The 26,711-nt window shown below is 31.7% G+C and overlaps 1 protein-coding gene across 1 annotated transcript; it reads left to right on the forward strand.

Moving 5' to 3' along the window:
* The first annotated feature begins 1,305 nt into the window (after nucleotides 1-1,305).
* LOC148599809 (A disintegrin and metalloproteinase with thrombospondin motifs adt-1-like) lies at nucleotides 1,306-26,711 on the forward strand. The gene is made up of 17 exons (XM_088557365.1): nucleotides 1,306-1,390; nucleotides 1,577-1,755; nucleotides 7,293-7,370; nucleotides 7,621-7,738; nucleotides 9,152-9,320; nucleotides 11,139-11,214; nucleotides 11,679-11,756; nucleotides 12,451-12,602; nucleotides 15,076-15,110; nucleotides 16,331-16,436; nucleotides 16,997-17,179; nucleotides 18,570-18,711; nucleotides 21,011-21,130; nucleotides 22,624-22,675; nucleotides 23,851-23,967; nucleotides 25,283-25,429; nucleotides 26,519-26,711. Exons 1-17 carry the CDS (start codon nucleotides 1,306-1,308, stop codon nucleotides 26,692-26,694), a joined length of 2,013 nt encoding a protein of 670 aa, XP_088413491.1. The 3' UTR covers nucleotides 26,695-26,711.

The following is a 26,711-nucleotide window of genomic DNA, read 5'->3' on the forward strand; positions in this document are numbered from 1 at the left end:
AATGAAATTATATTATATAGATTAATTACAAATGTGCTTCTTTACATTCTTTCTGCATTAATTTTATATTGATAACTCTTACACGTTTAGGTGAAAGTACTTTAATTAATGGATACCAATGTTCGTAAATTAAGGACGGAACATAAATTCGTGGTTTCTTGAGTGTGTGGTTTTGATACTTTCTGTGTACACATTAACTGAAATTTCCTTTTCTTTTGAAAATATTTTGGGGATTAGCCTATCCATGGAAACCACGAAAATTGGTACCAAAAACAATAAAACTTTCAAAGTATCTCATGTCATTTTCCTTTCAACAGTCAACATAATCTTTCAAAAGAGTCATCAAGGGAACCAAGGTAATAGCGGTAATCAAAAAATGTAATCCAGGGACAAAGACCAGACATGGAAAACAGACAAACACAACAAAGAACATATAGTAACTACAATTATACATACAAAGTAACAAAAGCAAATGAGCAACTCGGACTCCACTAAAAACTGGGAGCATGGACCAGGTGCACCGGTAGGGTAAGCGTCCTCTGCTTTTCTAGAAACACCCGCCGAGTTGCTCATAAAAAGTCAAGTCCGGGGTAGACAAACGAGGAAAGGTGAACTATGACCCATTGAATAAATCAGTTTTCATGGTGCAGATGGATACACCATAACGATCCACGAGTTCATGATGACGACTATAAAACTTCTGTAGTGATGACTTCAATCTTGTAGCAATATAACCCTTTCCAGAAGCCTATTTGTTAGAGTTCTAGCGCGATACAAAAAGTCGGCGTAGTTTCGGCTGTTTTTTTTAATTTTTGGTTTTATTACGTTTAAAAAAAATCACAAATATTATTGTATGGATTATTGTGGTATAGCCAAGTTAACTTGGGAAAACTATTTCATTCTATTTCCACGCCTCTTCCGTTTGTACATGCATAAAATTGGTATCTAACTGGGCATGCATCTGAATAATCTACACTGTATATAGAATCAGAATCGTTATCAGAACTTTTCTTGGTTTATAATCCATACATCTGGATTGTTACAATACAAATACCATGAATCCCACACAATTATACAATTATATTTAAACAAAAAAAAAACAATCGATGCATACATGAAACTCCTACAGACCTGCAAGAATTGGAGAACCTCCATCTATACTACAGTAGCAATTTAGCATCTCTGTCTTAATCACTTTTTAAACACGTACACAAACACCAAAAATAAATGAGCAACAATAGATGTATGGACCAAGTGCAACGGTAGGTTAAGCGTCTTTTGCCCACCGGATTACTTACAAATGTCATGTCTGGGGTAAACAAATTAGAACAGAAAAATTATGTCAATGTGATCAGATTGTTGAACTGGGAGCAGCTGGAACAATTGCTTTGTAGGTAAAACGAAGATTGATTGAGTGATTCATGTAATTTTATCACTATCCTACCGTAGATGTTTCTTGTTTGTCTGGACATGTACTATCTTTCAATCGACCATATCTTTCTATATACTAGTTCTATATGCCAGAAGGCATGTTGAAAGTTTTGTCTTATTGCATATATATTTTTTATCATTGTAGGTAAAAAGAAGGCACAATCGTCTCACAAAGAGGTATTTCCGAAGGAAATAACTTTTGATATAGAAAACACAGACATTATAGATACATTGAATTTAAAAAGAAATCCACATATTGATATAAATGTACCAATGTGCCACACAGACAATGGTGATGTTATATGTGAACAAGGCAATAGACAGGTAAGTAAAAGCCATCGTTTGTAATGAGTAATTGATGCTTCTGGGATTTTGGCATTTGTTATACTACATTGTGTTTTTATGATTGACTCGGTTTATACAGAGTAAAACATTATAGGCCGAATCCTGAAAAAAAAAGATAAATCTAATCCGGGCACTTTTAAACGCCCCATTGTATCAATTTAAATGTATAATGATCCTTGGTAGATCGAACATCTGTCTAAACCGAAAACATTTTATAGTTCAAAAGAGGTTTTCTTTGACATGTTTTACTGTTTGTTTAAATGGGAAGTAGGAAATGATGGTTTCTAGCAAGTGACACGAATGAAAATGACAAGTCTATTTTTTTTACTAATGTTTTCCCCTACCGTTTGTCTATTTTAGAGCGGGAAATGTACAAAGAAGAAAAATTGCAACAATTGTTTTCTGATGTAAAACACATTTTATAACGTATGTTTAGGACGGAGATGGAAATTTATGTTTTTATGCCTGTTAAATCACATGGAAACAACAGATCTTCGAAATAATATGAAAACCATACTTTTACCTACGCTTTTTCCTATGGAAGTTTAACAGTTGCTGTATGGTTTTAATATGCCTACTTTTTCACGAATTAATTTATTATTTCTAAATATATGTTTTTCATATATTTTACATTGAGGTCCTAAACATATGAAAACACATAAGAAGCGTGTGTTGCATTTTCTTCTGTGTAGAATTTTATATTTTATGTTCATTTAGTTTTTATCTCTTTATTTTGTTTGGTACAGACAAAATTTGTCAACTAGTTTCCTTTTGAACTTGTCATTAAAAGATTCTATGTGGTTAAAAAACACCATTCGCTTTCCTTTTGTTTGTTGTTTGATGCCGCTTGTTCTGTTCTTATATTGGCCGGTTTAAGTTATGTAACACTTTGGGTGTTTCTAGAAAAAAAAAACAGAGGACGCTTACCCTACCGGTGCACCTGGTCCATGTTCTCAGTTTTTAATGGAGTCCAAGTTGCTCATTTGCTTTTGTTACATTGTATGTATGATTTTAATTACTTTATGTTCTTTGTTGTCTATGTCTGTTTTCCATGTCTGGTCTTTGTCCCTGGATTGCATTCTGGATTACCGCTATAACCTTGGTTCCCTTGATAACTCCAACAAACTATTACTTTTCACTCATACACTATTATAACTTGACGTCTGTTCAAGCCAATTTTCGATTCAATCATATTTTTTTTTATAATCACTCATTCACTGAGGCACAGCTGTCTTTTTTTTTATTTATGCGTTTCTCAGTTTGTAAAAAAAAACCAAACATCTGTTTTGACGATGGACATGCATAATCAAAGCAAAATTATAATTTCTTACTAGAAATTCAATTTGAATTTCCATCGTTTTCTTGGTAACACTTTACTCTCTAAAAAAAATGAACGTATGGAATAAGTGTTTGACGTATTATTGGGCCTAGTGCATTATAGTTCAAGGTAAGAGTACGCACATTTGAAAAGATAATACTTGCATTTTTAATCTTCTATACTCCTAACATGACAACCGTCGTGACCATTCACTATTCATATTTAAATTATTACCACTATTATTGAATGTTATGATAGATTGAATCGTGTGCAAATTGTCTTCACATCATGCTGACATTTCAAATAATGACGATACCTTCTTGCACGAATGTCATAATTGGCTTACAAATCTATCTCCGTTTGGGAACAATAGTTAAAATTAGTCACTAATTATTATGTCATTCAAAGTATGCTGCGAAAACGAGATGGTGTATTACAGTTTTTATTGAATTGCAAAGGATACTTTAAATTGAGTGTCATTGTCCTCTTGAGATTGGAAATAACTTCTTACTTTAAAAACTAGGAAACTGCCACGATTTCATATATCACTTGGAACATATAAGAGTGTACATGGCTTTGTCGACCTGGTGGATTTTTTTTTTTTTTTTTTTTTTTTTTTTTTTTTGTGTTAGTGCATTCACTCACAATACAACACATTATTGATAAATCAATAAAAACCAAATAAAAGATGCAAATCATTAACATGAAGGAAAAATGCAGAGGAAGATCAACTCACTACATAATAACAGAACATTATGATTTGAATAATTATAAAACACGTGCTTAAAAAGACCAAGTTGTTTTGTTGTATTCAGGTCTACTCAAACTTCACATCTCTTACCATGTCAGGAGAAAGACGATTTTAGAGTAACATCTTAAGGTTTCCGATCCGTATAAGTTTTGCAACTTTTATTATAACAATTTTTGGCCATATATCCCCCTTAAAATCATGTCGAATTTCAAAAGCGTCACTGTTGAAATGTTTGAAGACCACGCTTTAAAACGGTGGTATCCAAAACATCTTTGAAAATCAACCTAATTCTTTAATTTTTGTGTTGTTAAATTCAAGATTCAATTTATGATGAAAATGTCTTAGTATGAGTACGAAATAGGTGTAATTGACCTTAAATACAGCTTAATCTATTCGCCGCTATCTGCATTGTTGTGTTTGGTGTATATGCTGTATGTTTTATATATGGTTACAAAATGACACGGCCTACGAAAGCTTTTAATTGCCGCAGTTATTTCTTATTAAGTTACTAAATTCAAGGTTCGTGATAAGATTCGTCCAATTGCATTAGAATGAGTATATAAAACAATGTCATCGACTTGACATATTGCTAAAAGCTCTAGCGCTATCCTATAGCTGTATAAATTATACTATATTACATAATCGCTTATTTATTTTCCCATCCTATGCATGGACTGTTTCAAAACGTTAGTAAAATAATATATTATATTTCAAATGTTTCTACGCTTCATTTTGAGAAATATATAAACACTTTTGCATTACTTTTCCAATCATGTTTAGATGGTACTGCCGCAAGATAAATGTAACACTTTCTCGTAATAATTCTTACAGTTTTAAAACATTCATTGACATACCTAAAGACAAATTTGAAAATAATAAACCCGTTGTGATGCCTTTGCATGTGTTTACATATTTGCAAATAGAACTGAATGATGATTTATGATTGGCTGATTTATGTTCGCGATATCTGGTCTTGTAATTTGTATTTGTCGATAGAAAACGCTGCGTTCTTATGGGGATTTGAGTTTTGACGTGAAAAAGGGAGCAATTTTTTTTTCATTTCACATAATTTATGTCAGCAGGCTAATTGATATTTTCCAAAAATGAAATAAAATTAAAAAAAAAATAATTAAGTAATTAAAAAAAGGAGAAAAAAAGAAATGAATTTCTTCAGATACTGAATCAACTTGTTTTAAGTGTTGGTTTTTTAAGAATCGGACAAATGGGAAAAATTTAAAAAAAATTAAAAAAAACATGGATGTCATAAAACCCACCGATATGACATTTTAATTTCACTGAAGTATGCTCTTTCGTTTTGAAAAGATAATTTGATCTTTAGATCACTGCAGTTGTTCAGAAAATTTCAATGGAATGTTAGAAATAATAGGCCCTTGAAATGTTTATTTTTAGTGCATCACGATAAATTTATAACTCAATTAACAAAATATTATTGATTATGACGATGCAAATAGTCAAATAGAGGGTTTTTCCACTGCCTGATTCTTGCAGGGGACTGACACTTAAACAAGCCAAGTAATAATATTGACCCATGTCTCAGTGAACTAAATGTACAATGGCACCAACGAATCATGCAAAAACAGTAGAAGGCACTTTGCTTACTTGTTCTGAAGTTTCTAAGCTCCCAACAATTCATCTTAATGCTGATTAAGGTTTATTCCTTGAAACAGGTGTTGAGCATTTCGCATTTCGCAATATAAATGCATGATATTTCTTGTTGTACTACCATTTGGTTGATGGAGCTGCTGTTGGACCAAAAGAGAGTAGTGTATACCTTCGTTTGTATTTCTCATTGAAAAACGTGTAATATCGTTATTGCAATATATATGATTGGTATTTTTGTATTTGTACTTTTGTAAAACTGTCTAAACCGACACCTGAATGATCTGACACCTGTCTTAACCAGACACTTTAAAGACTATGTATCACTTTACTTGTATTTTCGCATGATTTAAGGAAGTAGACCTAGGTTAATGGACACAACTCTTAAAAATCATTAGAACGTTTGTATGCAGCAGTTTACAATCATAAATATAAACTTAGAACGAGGTTAAAGAAAGCTATGAACCCCTCTGCATAATTACAAGATTAATCTATACTTTAAGTATTTAAGGTGTTTGTATTTTCAATGGGATGGTGGGGCGATTCCCCCGCACATTAGTTGATGTTACACAAGTCCTTTATCATTTTCTTAAAACCTGTACGTCATTCGTGTTGTTAAGAGTTTACCCTTTCCAATGGCATTCAGGGTTATACGGTCAAGAAACCCAGAAGAACAAATTACCATTATTTTTCCAATTATTTGGCGTTAAACTAATAATTATATTTTGACAACTAAGATACTTGAAATATTGCTTGTTATAAATCTTTAATTAGTTTGTTTATAAACGTGAAAAATATCATATTGCTTTCATTTCCCTAGGGAAAGATTTCAAAAGGCTATGATTGGTAATAAATTATCACCAATCCCTTCTGAAATAGAAACCTCGTCTTGATGGCGGTATTGTAGTAAAAATCTGTGCTTACTTGACAGTGTCAAGAACCTTAATCAAAGTCAGTCGCATCACTTGAGAGTTTATTTGAATAATTTAAACCTTATTGATAGATAGTACATTAACCACTGAAAATATGGAATACTTTTTGTTGTGTTTTTGTTGCTGTATTCCTTCCGTGGAAAAAAAACAAATTGATATGTCTACAGAACGAACAACGATCTGATGATATTGTAATGATGCAATAAAGTCTTGAAAGTTGGACAAAATTTTGAAAGGTTGGTCAAGGCACAAAACAAAATTCGAAATTTTAGCTTTGCCACATGTATGTAATTCTCAAAGATTTTGTGATTTTTAAGAACTTAAATGCTTGAACAATATAAGTGACAACAAATTGATAGGAAGTGTACTCGTTTTTTGAGATAGAAGCATTTGAAATTTTGGCGGGAAAAGGATTTCTCTTGATTTTCATTTGGTTTTGTCTTAGTAGGTTTTATCAAAACCCAGAAGAAATATGAAGAATTAAGTAAAACATATAACATTTCAAGACGTGTTCATTGAAATTATGAAAAGAAAAACGGGAGAACTACCTCAGGTCAATATTGTCTTCATTTTAAGATGAAGCATTTTTTTCAATCAAAGAACAAACTGGATCAAAATCAGCTTAACTTTTATTCAGGCATCAGACGATGATGCAATACCTTTACTGTTTGCATCTATCAGGTTATAATCTCATTTATAATTCTGACAAGGCGGAAGTTTTACATTTTTTTATATATATATAAAATATTGATGCGCAAAAATATGAAGGTATTCATGCAATTACTATATTATAACTTCCATGACACCAACACATCTTGGGATTTTAGCATTGATACATGCCTCAGTTAGATATAGGATTCTAATTGTCGTTTAAATCTACTAAACTTCATTTTAGGATGTGGCATTTTATCAATCAAAAGATCAAACAGGAGCATTTGCCTTGAAATTAAGCAAAGACAACACAACAGAACTGGTAAGAAGAAAAGAGTAGTCGAATGAATGGTTCAATTTGAAATAACTTACATCTGTGGTTCCAAAATTTTGCAGTTTTTCGGATAGAGTTAACCATAGTACTTTAATACACGGCGAGATTCGAAATCAATTGACCTAATTAAATACTAATTTAAAACTGAACGAACATTTTCAAATGAAAAAAAAATTGTATTAACTTATCTTTGTCTGTATCTGTATTTTAAGCTTTCATTTATGTTTTTCAACTTCAGGATGGGTTTGTAGTAACAAACAACACAGCATATGTCGTTGAACCTGCTGGAAAATTAGCAAATGTTTTTCACAACAACTCTCATTATATACGGAAAAGAAGTGCCGGCATTATGCACAGTGAGTGGTTTTGTCCATAGAACGGCACTCATTTTCTCGCTAATTAACAGACATTCTGTTGAAATATATAACACATTTTTTTTAAAAACAAGTGAGATGATTTATACAATTATTTAGTAATTACCCTATAGTGAGTTATTTTGGCGGATGTCAAATTTGGCAATTTTGAGGCAAAATAGTATGCCAAAAATGTTTGCGATTCTTATGTTGGCAGTTGCTAAATTTATTTTACTTTGAATACTAAGCTCAGAGTAAATACTTCGCGGAATTTCGTATAGCGTTCTCAGATAGACCGCTAACATACGTCAAATTGACATCCAAAGAAAATCTCTCGCTATACAGTATAACATATATGGTATGGAAAATAAGAACAATCATCACAATACAAACTAAACTCTAACGATGGTTGACTCAATTTATATATTTATACACCTTTTTCTATATAAAGCGGGGCTATTTTGTTAATTTCTGTAAAATAAACAAAGTTTGAAAAATACATAAAGACATAATCATTGTTGATTAAAATTACGGCGGAACAATACTGTCAAGTTCACAATAGGTCTCTGTATTCTAGATTCATCCCTTAAACCAACCGTATAAAAAATATGTGCGAACATCGCTTTCAACACACCTCAGATATAATCTTATATATCCCATACCATTTTTTCAACAATGATGTGACGACATAATATGATAAACATATTTGATAATCATTGTACATCAAAACAGCTATTTAATGAAAAGAATCTTATAAAAGAAAAGCATTGTATATCGTTATAAGTGAATAAATATCGTGTACATATTTCCGTGTTGATGAACGGTTAAGGTACATTGTTTACCTATACATTGTACAAACACATGTGTACACACAAACAATACAATAACAAATACGCACTTGTTATTTTACATGTTAATTGATACCTTCCGGGAAACTCTTCATTGTGGGAGTCACAAAAGGTGTACTCTATGCAATAACTGTCATGACTGACAAAATTTATGACGGTGACAAAATTGTTATAGTTTCTTGTTAACTAATTGGTTGATTTTGCTAAGATAGTAGTTATAATAATCAAGGAGAGGGAATATAGTATATTTACAAAGAAAAATATTTTCACATGAAGTATAATGTTTTCAGTTTAGCACGTATCTGTCTTATTGGTCTGTGTTCAATATATTACACAAGATGGTAAATACACGTTTTACATCCCGCAGTATTTATCAACAGACAGGTATAAGTCGGTAATTATTATTGTTTTATTTTGGTGAAGGTTGATTTTGTATTATTGCACACAAGCAGGATTTGTTTTCTATTTTTACAAAACCACTTCTAGATAACACACAGCCTCTAAACTATATTCCATTGAATATATGCAGATTGTTATAATATACACTAATGTTGAAAATTTATTCTAGATCGCCAGCAGTCTTATTTCACACAATATTTCGGGCACAGCATCGCACGGATATCTCGTCGACAGGTAGATCCATACGAAAATAATATTCCAGATTCCGATTACAGTGATATGCCAACGACGTTTACTGTCGAACTGTTGATACTCATCGACAATAGTTTATATAACAAGTAAGTACAATTAATTATTTGGATATAACAAAGTTTTGATAGTCTCATTTAATTAACAACTACCTTACGAAAGCATCACCCCACCCGCTTGTCTTTATTTGCAATCAACATCGTCTGAGGTAAAGTAAGTACCAGTAGATTATACTAATGTAGTTTTCCAGGTTTTTTTTTCAAAGAATATTGAGAGTTTACCGGAACGGTACGTCTGGTCCATTTATCAATAATTACGCGGATTGCGGATTGTCTATATGCTTTTCTTTTTACGTACGTGTTAAATTGGTTATTTCATATTGTTTCTCTTGTGTGTCTATTGCTTTGTCTAGTCGTTATCGCTTGATTTTATTTGTGTTTTTTTTATGTTTTATCACCGTTTGTTAAAATTATCCTTCTTCCATTCCATTTTATGAATCATCAATAGTTTTAGTTATTTACACTGTATGATTTAAATTGACATTCTTTTTTATTCTAACTGATCATTAAGCTCTGTGCAATAATTCTATTTTTATTGTTTTGCGTCACTTTTTCCCTTTCTGTACTTTTGATAAACGTATTTTGTTAAATAATGTCATACCTATGTAAGGTTTCTCGTTCATGGTTTAACATAAACCCCGTACTAACGGTGAGCACTATAGCGAATTCTTTTAATTTATCTATGACACTTAAAGTGTCATCTCACTCCTTAAAGAGAAACTACAATGATTTTGCGATAATCGGATAAGTTGCCAAGAATGTATCAGTTTAAGTCACATTTTAAGAGCAAAAATGCTACCATAAATATGTGGAATTCTTTAATGTGACATTTGATACTAGATTGATATTTAGTATTTTAGGGTTTTTTTTTCTTTTGGTAATTTGGTCAAATGATTAATAATCAGGATTTTAAATGATAATGCACATATAGATATTTTTTTTCCAGATGCGAAACAAAGTACGATAGAAAATTCAATTTAAAGAAATGAATTGTTAAATAATTTCTGCTTTTGAAATATTTGATGAGTTCAACCGCTTAAAATGTGTTCTTATTCAACATGACATGTTACACTGGATCGATTTCTTTATTCAAACATTACACTGTAAATCGGTTTCACTTAAATTTTTTTATGTCTGTACCTTTTTTTTAAAGACAGGATAACGATGGAGTGTGGTAGACTAAACCAAAAAAATTGCCTTCAAATCTTAAGTCTGTTTTTGGCGCTGTAAGTTTTCTAAAATCTGTTGATATTTTGACAACGGAAGGCTATTCATAGGCATTTCCTTATGTGGCAGTTTAGTGTAAATCTGTGATGAGATCAATTATGGATATTCTCGACACTACTCCTTTATATTTCCTCTGTAAACGGTCATAGGATTTCCAGGAATATTTTTAATCATGAAAATGTCCTTTTTCAATTTGTTGAAGACTTTCATACATTAGACCTATGAATTCGAGACTATATCACCCAATGAAAATATCCATCTTTACAGTAAATCTCTAAAACACTTTACTACATGTAAACCTAGTTGACCTTTTCGACCCATATTTCTAACCGTACTGTTGAACTGAATTAATGCATTCGGTTTAAAAGGAGTGTAGGTTACTTATGTGCTTCTGTTTCTTTGTACATGTACGTGTTATTTTGGTTAATTTATGTTCTTAGCTGTGTGGGTCTTTATTCCCTGTCTGGTTATTATCCTTTGATTATTTTCTTTTGATTACCTTTCGAATCCTTGTTGCCTTGACGTTCCTCTCATTTACAAAAGAGAATGACATAAAGTTAAACACATCTTCAAACATTTCAAAGAAATGGAACTCAAATATGCTTTTTGATTTTGATTCAGATTTTTAAGGAAACATGGAACAGATGAAGACACAATGACAAAATTAAGATATTATTTTACACATATCGTAAATGGAGTAAGTATTATTTTTGTTCATATGATTCAATTCAAATAAACATGTTTAACCAATACCTTAAATCAAAATTATATTTTCAGTTCGGTTTTGAGTTTTGTTGCTGATAAATACAGGTCAAATTAATTCACAAATATACAGGTTTAACTGAATAGGGTAGCTATAGACATGCTTAAACAATGTTATTTACAAAATGATATATTTAAAGAAAACATATAGTACAATGGGTTTGAAAACCTTATACCGTTCCATTTGTTGTCCATTAAATGCTATTTTGTGTTATTTACTCATCACGCCTAGTCAGTGCTGTAAGATTTATTCAAATATTTCTCGATAACATTTTAACAGTATACAACAAAATGTTTTGGAAAATGTTGCCTGTACATCTAAAAACACTGACTGGGCCTGCTCTAAAAAACGGAATTGTTAGTATACTCTTAGATACTATATTTTTGTTTCCTTTTCAGATAGATCTTCGGTTTACATCCATAAATAATACAGATTTTCATATAAAGATAAAACTTGCAGGCTTTTATGTTGCAAAGGTAAATTGCATTTATCATAAACAATACCAAATGCTGTTCTGATTGCTGTGTTTATATTATATATCACTGAATCAAACCTGTCTCTGCAAAACATTGAGCATGCTTTGAAAATGGAACAAAACAGTTTTCCTTTTCTGTCCCTCCCTCTACTCTTCATTAACTATACAAAATTGTTAATTTATCGTGAATAATTAAAATTTATGTGAATGCTGAATAGTTCAGCGTATCAAACAAAATTGTTCATGTAGTATAATATAAATTAGTATTTCAGCCATGCCCCTTGTTAAGGTGACTACTTTAATGGTTTCCTAGTATAATAAAACACGTGATATATTACAAATTAAGCTACTAATTGGTTGATGACTTATTCGGACTCCACTGAAACCATGGAACATGCACCAGGTTCACCAGTAGGATAGGCTTTTTTAGAAACAACTACCGAGTTGCGCATAAAACGTCATGTCCAGACAAGACGAAAGAAGAAAGGGAAGCTATGTTCAACAAATCAGTTTTCATAGTGGAGATGGATACATCCGTAAAGATCCACGAGTTCATGATGATGACTTAAAACATATTTAATCATGGCTTGAACATATTGCTTACATTATAGAGAAACCATAACGCTTTAAATGGTCAGTACGATATCTTTTTAAAGTGCCGTCAAATATTTTTTTAATTTATTTATTTTCTCTAGAAACCATCAGATATGCCGTTTGTCCTAAGTTTTTCAGAAGGTGCCAATGACCGTGCAAAGGTCGACGGGAGTTCAACATTATCGGGCTTAACCAACTTTTTGAAAAAATCAACGCATCTTCCCAAACATGATCATGCGATGTTTTTCACAGAGTAAGTATTCTTCCAAAATTTATGTACCTAGATAGTGTCAATATTGTCTTAGCTACAAAGTTAAAATTCATGGGTAGAATAGAAGAATGAAATGAGGCTTCGATAATAGCTAACGGAATTGAAGGCTCTATATTTCAACTCTCAGATTCCATTGATTTAAAAAAAACACGGAAGGGAAGACAGTTTTTGGAAAAAAAAATGTGTATATGAAAAACCCTGTCTGTTTTTTTCACATTACCTGTCGTTTTCCTTATCCTCATTTCCTTCATCCAATGTAAAGAAAAGGAAAATATCATCCTAGTTTGATCTTGACATCGTTGTGCTGCTCTTAGAATGCATGAACTTTCCACTTTCATCATGAACAATCCCCTATTTGAAATTCCTCACTAAGAATTCCCCATTCCCCAATAGAAAAATCCCCTTCCACAATGAAATCCCCTTCCACAATGAAATCCCCATCGTTTCCTATCAAATATGGGCATCATCAGATTGGGTTTTACATTTTTAAATTCTTTAACATTTTAGCTGTTATTTTGAATTAAATTTAATGTTGTTTCAAATCTATAAATATTCTAAAACCTATTACTCCGTGCATCCCATTCTAAATTGTCATTCCCCATGCATCATCCCTATTTCCAGTTACCCATATACCGTCGAACTGGACGATTTTCCCATACAAGTACTGTACTATAGAATTAACATGAAAATAATATTTTATTATGTCAAGTCATATTTTGCTTCCCAACAAAAATTCAATTAAAGATTCGAATACTCAAAAGATACATGAAATGGTTATCCTTTAAAGAGGATTTTACTAAGGTTCACATATCAATATACTAGATCAAGTTTTAATGATAACATAATCCTTGATATATCATTTCAAAGTTTTGTTTATTTTTCGTACAAATTAATAAAAATTATTTAACTAATAAAAACATTCATAAAGATAAAATATAAAAAGTTTTTTTTAGTTGTACTTGTATATTGTACAATACGATATTATTTTTAAGTGGAGACTTTCTCAAAGTTTTGGAGTAAAAAGATTCGAAAATTACATAGAATCTTAGATGATACAAATTCTCTTTCGATCCATATATAAGAGTATGACACGCGCTCTTATTGACCCACATTTAAGTATCTTATGTTGATTACTACTGTTTCATAACTAATATTGCAAATGTTTTTGTCTGTTTGTTTTTTGTTTATTTTCACTTCAACTTCAGTTTCCTGCATGAAATATTTAATTTATATTCAATTGCATTTATACTGTGGGCTTAGCGATTTTGAATAGCTTGTCGAAATTTATTATAATTTTTGGAAGATTGGTGGAAACGAATATAAATTGTGCAGAAATTACTTCGTGGTTTTAACTTACATATGAACAATATATATAAAATAATTTGACACGTTCAGTTTAGCAATTAATCATGTTTCAAACCTCATAAGAAAAATAAAATAATTTTTGTATGCAATCTCTATGCTTGCTTAATTAAAACCAATAAAACACGTGGCAAATTGTACTATTTTTTTTTACAATATCACACAGTTAAACAAATAGATTCAGTAATATTTATAGAAATAGTTCATTCTAAAGCATTTTATTAATGCCATATCCGTTTATATTGTATAGTATTTAATCAAGATTAAACTTGAGACAGGCAATGATAATCTACAATGAGGTTTTTTTATATACTAGGCATAAGGTTTATTGAATGTCGTAATGAAATTATAGGGATATCAATGCAATACTTATAAAGTGTCAAAGATCCTGGAGTGGTGCCCATTTACACGAGTCACCCAAGTCGGTATACTCATAACGCTTGACGAAAAGGCAGGATCCAGTTAATATTTCCCATATTTCCTTTCTTTTATACTCTTTTTTGTAGTTTAGATAACTATATTGAAATGACAAGTTCATCACATATGATAACATATATACTGTTCTTGATTCAGTTTTGTCACAACAAGTTTTTTACATTGTATAGTATGTTTTGTTGCTGATGTATGTTCACAAAATATTTGTAATTAATTATGTGGAAAGGACCTTTGTAAGTTGGCATAACTTATATCCAATCCAATTGCCTCTAAATTTTAGCAATAAAATATGTTTAAACTAAACTAGAACAGGCACACGTTCTGAAGTATCAATAATATATCGCAGGGGTAATTTACAAAACAACATTCGAGTACACATACCTGACAAACTTGCAGATTAGCAAAATATCAAATTAAGCAGACGGACAAAAAGTACAAACCACACAAAAACACGGCTAAATACATATTAAGCGAATGATAAGAAATTCTGAGTAAAATTAGTCGTATGTTATGACGTAATAGTAAATAAAAGTATTGTGACGTCATAACTTACGACTAATGTTACTCTAACGATTTTTTGTGAAAAGGGCCACAGATTTCTAGCATGTCATCTGCTTGTGTGTTAAAATCATGCTAGTTTTATTGCTTTTGTTTTCAGACATGATGCCACCAATGGTAGAGGATATATTTTAGGCAAGTAAAACAATATTAAACAATACACTCCCTGAAAGAGTAATCAAGGGAACCAAGTTTATAGCGGTAATCAAAGAATAATCAAGAGAACCACGGTTATAGCGATAATCAAAGAGTAATCAAGGGAACCAAGTTTATAGCGGTAATCTAAAAATAATCAAGGGAACCAAAGTTAAAGCGGTAATCAAAGAGTAATAAGGGGAACCAAGTTTATAGCGGTAACCAAAGAGTAATCAAGGAAACCAAGGTTATAGCGGTAATCAAAGTGTAATCAAGGGAACCAAGTTTATAGCGGTTATCAAAGAATAATCAAGGGAACCAAAGTTATAGCGGTTATCAAAGAGTAATAAAGGGAACCAAGGTTATAGCGGTAATCAAAGAGTAATCAAGGGAACCAAGGTTATAGCGGTAATCAAAGTGTAATCAAGGGAACCAAGTTTATAGCGGTTTTCAAAGAATAATCAAGGGAACCAAAGTTATAGCGGTAATCAAAGAGTAATAAGGGGAACCAAGGTTATAGCGGTAATCAAAGAGTAATCAAGGGAACCAAAGTTATAGCGGTAATCAAAATAATGTAATCCAGGGACAAAGACCAGACATGGGAAACAGACATACACAACAAAGAACATAAAGTAACTAAAACCATACATACAAAGTAACGAAAGCAAATGAGCAACTCGGACTCCACTAAAAACTGGGAGCGTCCTCTGCTTTTCTAGAAACACCCGCCGAGTTGCTCATAAAAAGTCAAGTCCGAACCATTCATGTTCCCAATCACACAGTACACGGACACATAGAAAATTTTGATTGTTCTTGGGTTTTCGTGAAACGAAAAGTCACTGGTCCGTCTTATAAATTTCTTACATCCCATTTACCATCTCTAATACATTCTTAAATACCTGCATTACGTATATAGTAAAATTAAAAACAGAAAACGAACAAAGTAAAGACCAAACATTTCTGTGGGGATATTTAATAAAATGCGAAATACGCAATTAAGATACTTACTCTTATGTTCAAATTAACATAAGGGGAAATCTTGACACAATAAATATTAAAATTATGAACCAAGTGTGTGAATAGGAACTCTCCTACGAAACAATGTCAATTTACTTATATAGCGAATAGTCCTGGATTAATTTTAAATTAGATAAATAATTAACGGTTGCATGTAATTCAGTGAAATTTTATTAAGGCCCGCATACTTTAATATTTTACAGGTACTAGTTATTTAAGCGGTATATGCACATCAATGAGTACGTCAGTAATTGTTGACCATGGATCGTACAATTCTGGTGGAATAGCTGCGCATGAATTGGGACATAAGTACGTTTAACTATTTAGATAGTTCTTACACTCAAACAATCATTTATAATCTGGCTTCGACAACAAAATAAAACGCAGTGATAATAATTTGTTAAAAAAAACAATTACGGCAGCTATTTGCATTGTATTGTATTCTATTGAACACTTAAAAGATATTTCGATCGCTGCATTTAAAAACGAATATTTTGGTATACATCAGGACGCTTACCCTATCGGTGCAACTGGTCCATGCTCCCAGTTTTTAGTGGAGTCCGAGTTGCTCATTTGCTTTTGTTGCTTTGTGTGTATGGTTTTAGTTACTTTATATTCTTTATTGTGTATGTCTGTTTTCCATGTCTGGTCTTTGTCCTTGGATTACATTATTTTGATTACCGCTATAACATTGTTTCCCTTGATTACTCTTTGATATGGTCGAATCATGTATAACCAGTTTTTTTATATGTATTTGTTTCAGATCTAGTCTTTTTTTATAATTAGCACTTTTCGGTAAATACTTTTTTTCACTCTTCTGTTTATTGGCACGATTTTTATGTTAATCTGTTCTTAATGTCTTTTAATAGCTTAGGCGTTATACATCATGATGGTGATAGTGTTCCTGAAGCTATGAATTGTCCAAGTGTAATGAATTATATTATGGCACCATCTTCTGCAATCATCAATAGAAAAACAGTAGAGTTCAGCTTTAAATTTTCTGACTGTTCTATTCATCAGATGAAACAACAAGTCATGCGGCTTCGGGAAAGGTTTGTAGACTTATACATTTAGTTTTATGAAGATTAAAATACGATGTTAATAGTAAGTGTACCTTACATTCAACTAAAGGAGGTAGAGCTAGGGTAAGGGACATAATTCTTGAAATCAGTGATACGTTTGTATCACATTTAATTCACCAAAGCCTATCAAGCTTTCGTTTGAAACAGAATAAAATCAATCCAAGGGACTTTGATGCTTATATGAAATTGATGCGGAATGCTAAAAACAAATGTTCCAATGAATTGTAAGAATTGTGTTCCTTACCCTAGGTCTACCTCCTTCAAGTTTGCTGATGTATTATTGAACAAGTTGTTTAGTCATTTTCTTTGATAATGATGGAGGTGTATAGGTCATTGAAAGGGAAATCAAGGAAATCAGGATTCGATCGGTTGTTGGACGAATATAATTAAAAGATAACGGATATGTCAGCACCTCGGATTTGGAGAATCGACTAGGTGAACTGGAAGGGAAAAGTGTCCTACTTTTCCAGACACACCTGCCCGGTCACTCATAAAATGGCATATCAAGGGAAATTATGACACAAATAGGTTATCATGGTACACATGTCTACATCACAACGATCCACGAGCGTATAATGAGGCCTATAAAACATTACATTTTAGTAATGACTTTAGTAATGTAACAACATAGGTCTGTTCCAGGATCCTAATTAAATGGCGTCTTCTTGCACAATACTAAAGCTCCGTGTAATTTTGACAAGATCTGGCATACCACATGGGTTGTGATATGAAAACTCTATGCGTAGGGCTGATTGAATGTTGCAACAGATGACAAGTTGACTATACGGATCAAAAAGTAAAATCGCCTTTTTCGTATAGTTTGGTCATGAGTTTTTCCCATCTATGAGTATAGAAACCTATGCTCTTCTAGTTTCTTTTCGCAAAATTCTTCATGGTTCTGTGTTTGAGTATGTGTAATTTTGCCAAGGGTACATGGTCATGGACAGAATCACACCTTTAACTTCAGACATTGAAAGTATAACATACGTAAAACAAAATTTACAACATGAATTGACTTTTAATGTAAACAAATGAAAACGAGTGGAACAATTTCTACTAAGAATTAAAGATGCGGTTTTTATTGTTTTTAGTTTTGGTTTTTTTTTTTGTTTTTTTTTTGTTTGTTCTTTTTTTTTTGGTTTTTGTTTTTGTTTTTGTTTTTTGTTTTCTTGGTTTTTTTTGTTTTTGTTTTTGTATTTTTTGCTTGTTTTTCTTGAATGGTATACAGTCCTTACGTCTGTTCAAGATACAAATCCACACTTTCAATCACAACTCATTCCTCACGCCTGATACAGATAATATAGAAAGTCTTCCTCATCCAGATCCTGTTCAAATGCAATAAATTTCATTTTTTTTGTAGACATTCAAACTGTTTAAACCAAGACAGTGGTAGTTCCAGTACTAGTGGAGTGATGAGACCATTTCTGTCTGTTCCTCCTGGTCAAATAATGGACGTGCACGCCCAGTGCCAGGAAATATATGGAAATACATCATTTATGTGTGTACGTATTATGGTCATGAAGCGTTTCCACTTTTGGCGGGATGTAACTTGGTTGAAAAACTGAAATTACATAAGGATCCGATTCTGCCTGCTAAGACTATTGAATCATATCAAAGGATTTCAGATTTAAGAATCGAAAAAAAAAATTCTATGTAGATTATGAATTGATGTAATAAAATGTATAAAAACACCTTTCCTAATCTACCCACCAGTACTTTTATGGGGATTTCGTTAATTAAATTAAAACATAATTTATGATATTTTGTGTAAACACCAAAAGTGCAACAATTATATTTTTGTTTGCAATTGTCCTTCAGGCTAAAATCGTACTTAATACATATTTTTAAGTTTGACATCATTCTAAATGTCCCCGGGCTCTACTTTGAAGATATTAATGTGCATATGTTTGTGACATGCATTTAATTTAGTTTGTTCCACCCACAATTTATTTTGTAAAATGTACTGTGGTTTAAAATTGGATCATTCTTAAAACTGAAACTGGTTGATTAGGTTTAAATAAATACAGAAACTTTTTTTTTTAAATTACGCACTTTTTTGTCCATAAGATCACCCCTTAAAACGTTGTCTAAATATAAGATTACTTTTTAAAAAAGTAATATTAAACGATAAAAATGTTTTACATTCTGGAAAAAAATGAATTGCAATTGAATAAAAGAAAAAACCAACAGTTCATCACAAACAAAACGTAGCCGACAGACGTTGATTTTTTTAAATTCTTTTCATGAAAAAAAACATTAATAGCAATCGACTAATAGTTAACGGTTTCACTAGAGGAAAGAAGTTACAGAAGCATCAAAAGGTGAACTATGTAACAAATTGTAAATAATTGTACAAAATGTGGAATCTGCAAAGTCATTGTATGTAACCTCTACCTACTGAATTATATTGAAATGTATGAATATTAGAATATAGCATAGTGGAGTAAAAGAAAAAAATGGCATTTATCTTACTCTTACTATAAAACAGGTATCGTAATGCTATTTTTTCAAAATGTCTTAAACATTTTAAGCAATTGTTTTTTCTTAATATCCTAAGTGTCTAAATTGTATTCTTAACTGATTTAAATTTTACCATGTTTCTGCACTGCCTTAAGACAAACTTAAAAGTTATAAATGCAATCATGTTACAGACATGCGTTTGCTTTTGTTAACACCACCTACAATTTATTTTGTTAAATTTATCTATTCGTACCGTGGGATTTCCAAAAAAAATAATTTAGGAATATATCAAAAAAGGAGATGAATGATGCTTCAACTGAAAAATAGGAAATTCAATTTTTACTGTAGTATGTTCAATCTTTTATCCAAATAACCAGTGCGTCTCATATAAGCAAGGGCAAGGGACTTTTTTCGGCAAAATCAGAGGACGGTTACCCAACCGCTGCACATTGTCTATGGTACTTGTTTTTCAATTTTGAATCCAAGGCGGATTTTATATATATATATATATACGTGTAATTTTAGTTATTTCATATTCTTTGTTGTGAGTGTCTATTTTCAAGCAGCTTTATGGTCGTCACCATGAAATTGTGGATCGTAACGGTGTATCTATTTACACCTTAAAAACTTATTTGTTCATCGTGACATAAATTTCCATTCATCTTTCGTCTACCCGGCACTTGATTTTTATGAGCAATCCGGCAGGTGTTTTTAGAAAAACAAAGGAGACTTACTCTAAGTTTTTAGTATAGTCCGAGTTGCTCATTCACGTTTGCCACTTTGTATGTATCATTTTATTTATTTTATGTTTTTTTTTGTTGTGTGTGTCTGTTTTCCATGTCTGGTCTTTCTCCCTAGTATACATTATTTTCATTTCATTTCAACTGTCTACTCATTATCCTCTGTTCTTTTCTCTCTTGACTGCCATTCGAATCATGGTTTCCTTGATTTCCTTTTTAGCGTAAAAACATTCAAACTTTGTCAACCTGTAATCCATTGAATTGAGAGTGATATTACTATTGATTTTCATATGCTATCTCAAACCCAGATTTTTTTTTCAAATATTACACAATAAGATCGATTTGGAATCAATAAGTACGAAACAATGTCAAGTACATTTTGAGACGAAATGGAAAACTGATTTAGTATATCAAAGGGCTCAAATGCATTCAAGTAAAAAAAAGAGTGAGAAAATAAAGTAGTAAATGTATTTTAACTAACATAAAACAACAATACAAATTGATTGAACGACTTCATCATTCTCTTATGTTTATTTGTAATTAAGGTTAAGATTTTATTTTTAAGCTGTCATATGAGCTATATCCTTTTATTCCATTCTAGCCACCTACAACAATAGATGAAATGTGTTATAAAATGTATTGTTATGATCCTACAAAGAGGATATGTATCACAGCCAGCGAACAAAGGGCGGCAATTGGTACTTCATGTGGGGATAAAAAGGTAAGAAACAGTGTCATTATCTTTCATTTGTAACCTGTGTCAAAATGTGCGGTCTGAGTGGTCCTGGTCTCAGTTGTCCTTGGGCCGAGTTGTCTTGCATACCAATCTGGCAAATGGGCAAAAGCGGAAGTTAGAATTTCCTGCGAAAATAAAAACTAAAAAACGTTGACATTAATGCAAAGGTGACCTCCATGGATTCTGTCAAATGAAAATAATTGCCATGTATGATATTTGCGGAATAGAAAATTGAGAAGCGTTAAAACTTTTAAAAAATCTTTTTCGCATGTATATGTACTATTTTTCGCGCTTTGCTGGAAGCGGAAACTAGTACATCCTGAAATTTGTACGTTTACAGTATATTTGATTTGGCAAACAAACAAGATTGCAATTTATGTCTAATGTGGGTATAAAGCATAAAATACAAAAACATATGCATATTGTAATACATTAAAATGATCTATTTACGCCTTTAAACAGCAAGTGCACAAAGAAAGATAATCGAAATTGCTTACAAGGATAAAAGAAATTAGCTTTAAAATGAAATTAAAACACTAAGACACTATATATTTTTCTTTATACCACACATCTTTGGTGGTACATGTATAGTTATCTTTTAAACTTTTGATTAATAATGAATCTATATTGAGAATTGTCACTTTGGCCGAAAACAAAGGGTGGAAATCGGATTGTATTTTGCATAATCATTTAAAACGATTTCAAAGCGGTTGACAGACAGCTGTTCTCATACTTCTTTGTTCCTTGTTTGTGTGGATTTACTTCAGAAATATAACCTTTAATTTATTATATTCAGTATTGTCGATACCATTTACATTAGTTTATAAACAAATTGAACTGGTTTTCTAATATCTGATTGGCAAATAGTGGCAAAACATATCAAAGGGTAACCAGTGGGATGATAACCTCCAAGCAGAGGCAGACGTTCGTTTCCTCTCTTACTAACCACTACAGACAGGCCTTTCGAAATTCTCGGGCATTACATATATTCTAATTATACTTCGTTTTACAATTGGATAACGTCGCGTAAAATCATTCATATTTTCCCGACTTTGCAAGATTCTTGCATTTTCGGAGAGGGCTGGCTGCAATGTATACAGTGAATTTTTCATCGATTAGGAAGGTAACACAAATTCATGGATTCTGGAATTCATGGTTTTGAGGTTCTCAGTACATTCATCAATCGAAATTTCCTAATCATTGGGAATCAAATTTCATGATTTATCCTACCCATGAAAAACACAAAAATTGGTGCCCCATGATCAGTACTTTTACAGTATATCGTGAGTAGAGTAAAACGTTTTTTATAACATCATTGAAAAAATAAATTCTTTTAAGTCAGTTTTGTTTTTAAATTGTGTAACTTGGCATGAAATTTCAAAAATATGTCACTATGTATAAGTAATGCTTTTTCTTAAAAAAATTAACTTATTGTCAAATATTAGAAATGTAGTTCTTGTTCTACTGTTTGTTTGCAGTGGTGTATGCTTGGGAAATGTATTCGCGATGAAAGTGCTCCGTCCGTACCAGGTAAGTTTATATTACAAAAATTAAAACAATGGTCTGATTTGGCTGCATGTGTCAAATTTACTATTAAATCTACATTATATTTCTACGTTTGAATGTCATATTTGAGGAAATTGCATTACATATCATTACGTATCATTACCAAACAATCAAGCCTGTTCAAAGACTTAATGATCTAGCATATACATACATTAAATAAATAAACAGTATTTTTCTTACAGCTTTGTACAATGGGAAGTGCGCATTTTGTTTATTTAAGTTTACAAGTCCATTTAAAATAAGTCCCCGGCCTATACTAAAGTGGTTTATAATGAAAATGAATCCACCGAACAGTTTCTGTAGTTCAGAACAGTTGTTTTTTTTTATTATTTGTTTTGTTTTGTTTTTTTTATTTTTGTTTTGTTTTTATTTTATTAATTTGTTTTTGTTTTTGTTTTTGTTTCGTGTTTTTTTTTATCCATTCATTTAGAACTATAACTCAATACCCAATCACACCCAATCTTGTCAATGCTTATCTCAAAAGTGAAACAAGGACAATACTTAAGCTGTGATCTGTAACTGATTCTCAGTAAGACAGAAACTGCTACATGTACCTAAGTATATTTTCATTGGCGCATTGCACAGAGGGTGTAAATTCATAGTTTTACCTGATTTTACCTGAAGTGGAAACGCATAGATAAATGTTGATCAATGTCAAAACTGTTATGATAAATAAATTTTTAAATGAATTCAACTATTTAACTTGCTTCAATAATATATAATCCTTACGTTACATATCTTGTTTGTATTTTTTTAAAATTACTATCTTTAAAAATAAAGATAAACGATGCAGTAAACTATGCTCTTTGTACTTTCTACATTTCAACCAGGAAATAACACATGACACGTAATTTCAATTTTTGATACAGTTTTCTTTTTCGAATGGGACTAAGTTATTAGTGTATGGCAAATGGGAAAACATAATTGCGATCATGTGACTTGCGTTTCCATGAGAGAATGTCTATACGGTCAAAGGGTAAAAAGCGAAACTATTTCAACTGACTGCGTCGGAAATACAATCTGAAACATTATTAATACTATTTTGCTTTTTATGTACTAGGTTGACAAACATTTTGACATTATTTACTTTATGTCCATTATTGAACTGGAGGCCAATTTTGACTTGTTTGTGTTTCCAGACACGTGTCCCTTCCCGGATGTCCCACCGCCTAAAGCCAATTGTGAACAGGATGCATCACCTTTTCAATGCCAGGACCCTGTCTTTAAAAGACGATGTTGTCAATCATGCAGCAGAAGTATGTGCATTTATTTACGGTCGAGTTTTCCTTCAAGAACAATAATATTCTCGTCTTTAATATTAAGTACTTCTCTGTCTAAGAATCGGGCAAAATATGTATAAGGTGTGGCATATGAAGGGAAAAAACGCAGAGATTTTATTACATTAACCAAAAAACACCATAAAAGTGTTTGTAATAATTGCTTGTTTAAGATATTGATAGGTCAAATTTAGTTGAAATGCACTATGGAAAAATGGCAGGAAAATTTCCCGTACTTGTTCCTTATATAAGCGGTCAAAAAATATTTACGTCACTAATGCCTCAGGATAAAATTGAATAGTTTTTCAGTGAGTGTTTTCAAGATGTATTTGAATATGTTTGAGGCAAAAAAGACCAATATTGAGAAAAATGATGTGCCACCCATTGCCTGATCCTTACACAGAATGGTACTTAAATGGTCTCCGTTCTATTGTGTCCATATGTATGTTCATACTTTTTTTGTAATATTTTCTTAAACCTGGTTTTAATTATATTTCATTGCAATTTTTTGAACACCATGTTGATATGCAAGAATTTAATTATTTGGAAGTGTTTGATGATAGTTTTCCCGCAGTCTTTGCATTAAATGATGATGTGCGAAAATTGTGTCCTACGGCTTTAAAGGGAGTCAGTTATATTTCAAGGGTTTTATGTAAATCATTTCGAATTCGAATTAGAATAAACCAAGGATTTAGATGAACCTGTATTGGAAGATTGGGCATCATTTGTCAAGGTACATGAAAAAAACAAACAAAATGTGAGAGAACTCAATAAGGTAATGATAAATCTGGGGATTTTACACGTGCAAACTTCGTAAGCGAAGCTCCACATTAACCTCCCAATGGTTAATTCATGAATCTCTGAGGAAGCTTATACATCGGAGGTAGAAGTGCTCTGTTAATAAATATTATTTTCGATAGAAGTCATTCAAAAATAACCCAACGCAATGGTTACAAATAAATATTTGTAATGACAAATCCTCTTAAAATACAATCGGGAATTTAGGGGAATTTGAAAGCAGTAGATAAACGTAGTAAAAACTTCAGATTTTCATATTTTGTATCAACTTAGACATTTACATATGCAAGGAACCGAACTAAAAGTCCGTAACATCACAAATTAAACAAAACAAAATGAATTTAGTAGTAATGCTGTCCTAGATCAGCAATTTGTGGCCCGATTTGTGTTGATCAAATCAATCCATATATGTAATTGTTTCTTTTAAAATGATATGGCATACTTTATTGTATGTCTTTGTTGCTTTTCCTGTACTTTAAGCTGCTCTTGACTTTAGATTTTACAGAGGAGGATTATTGCAAAGATACCCGCATCTTGATCAATGGGCTGTCCTGCTTTGATTTTGTATCTAATTATGGGACCTATTTCTGTAATTTGGATCCAAGCTTTAAGGATTTTTGCTGCCACAGTTGTCATGTGCTCGGTGTGTATTGAAGTTTATACATGTACAAATAGAATCACGGTACCTGAACGATCCGCCCAGTTTTTTTGTACAAATTGTCACTTGTTCAAATAATGCCGATCAGTGTTACTTTATTATTGAATAACTGGATGATTGTTACTATTTTTAATAACAATCGTTTGTTTTCTTGAATTTTCTGACACTTATCAATTTTTTAGATTTTTTTAAAAGTAAAATTAATTAATTTAACAAAACGTTATATTTGATCTCACAATAATTTAAATGCATTATTCAATAATACTTGTGTATGGTTATACTGCATTTATTTTATTGAAATTGAATAGATAAGTCCTTATTATAAAGAAAATACATAGCACAAAATTGAGCGGGTCGATTTAGAAATCGTGAATTGTTTGCAGGGTACTAATCACATCTCCTGAAAGCATGACATATAAAATTTTACTTGCATGATTCAAAACTTGATATGACGCATTGAAAAAAAACGTACTTTCTTGGTAGAAAATTATTGCATGACACATAGGCTTTAGATAAAATCTCTGCATGTTCTTGAATGTAAACATGTAAAACGGTAGTATATGGCAAGGCAAATGATCTATATCAAAACCCAATAAACAAACAAAAACAAGAGAAAAATTTGTATGGCATGTTTGCATGATTTGCGATCGTACATGGAATGAATACTATGTTGCTTTAGCTGATGCTCTGTAAAAATTGGATTTGCGGGTTGGAACGATTTGTACATTTGTAGAGTCTTGTGCTACTTAGAAGTTCAGATTGTAGTTCGACAAATTCATTACTATTTCCATACTATGTATTACAAAAGCCAGTCTTATGTTTGAATATTCGTTCGCCTAAAACATTATCAAAAAGTGCAGCGTGAGCACAACATGGAACATTCGAATGCCAGTTACTAAACAGATCCGGTCGAATTTATATAGATATGTCTAGGCACCTTTAACTCCGAAAGTGCAGATGAAGGCGGCTTTTGTACACTAAAATATATGCTTTATTGAACTAAAATATGAATAAGGCGTCTCGAATAATTATAGATTGTATGTGCTGCTTTATATGCTGTTATATTATTTCCAGAACAAAATGCTCCAACGACATTTTCACCCGATACATCAATGTCGGATTGCACTGATAACCGATTTGTCAGAATAAATGGATACACATGCACAGACTTCGTAGCGCAAAACGGACAAAATGAGTGTGCAAGACCATTAGTTGCTAAACATTGCTGCCAAAGTTGTTACTTCAAATAAAGAAATCCCAAAATCTA

The sequence above is a fragment of the Perna viridis genome, chromosome 13 (genome assembly GCF_037379345.1).
Source record: "Perna viridis isolate PV_CMFRI_1.1 ecotype Kerala chromosome 13, ASM3737934v1, whole genome shotgun sequence".
In the NCBI taxonomy this organism is placed as follows: domain Eukaryota; kingdom Metazoa; phylum Mollusca; class Bivalvia; order Mytilida; family Mytilidae; genus Perna; species Perna viridis.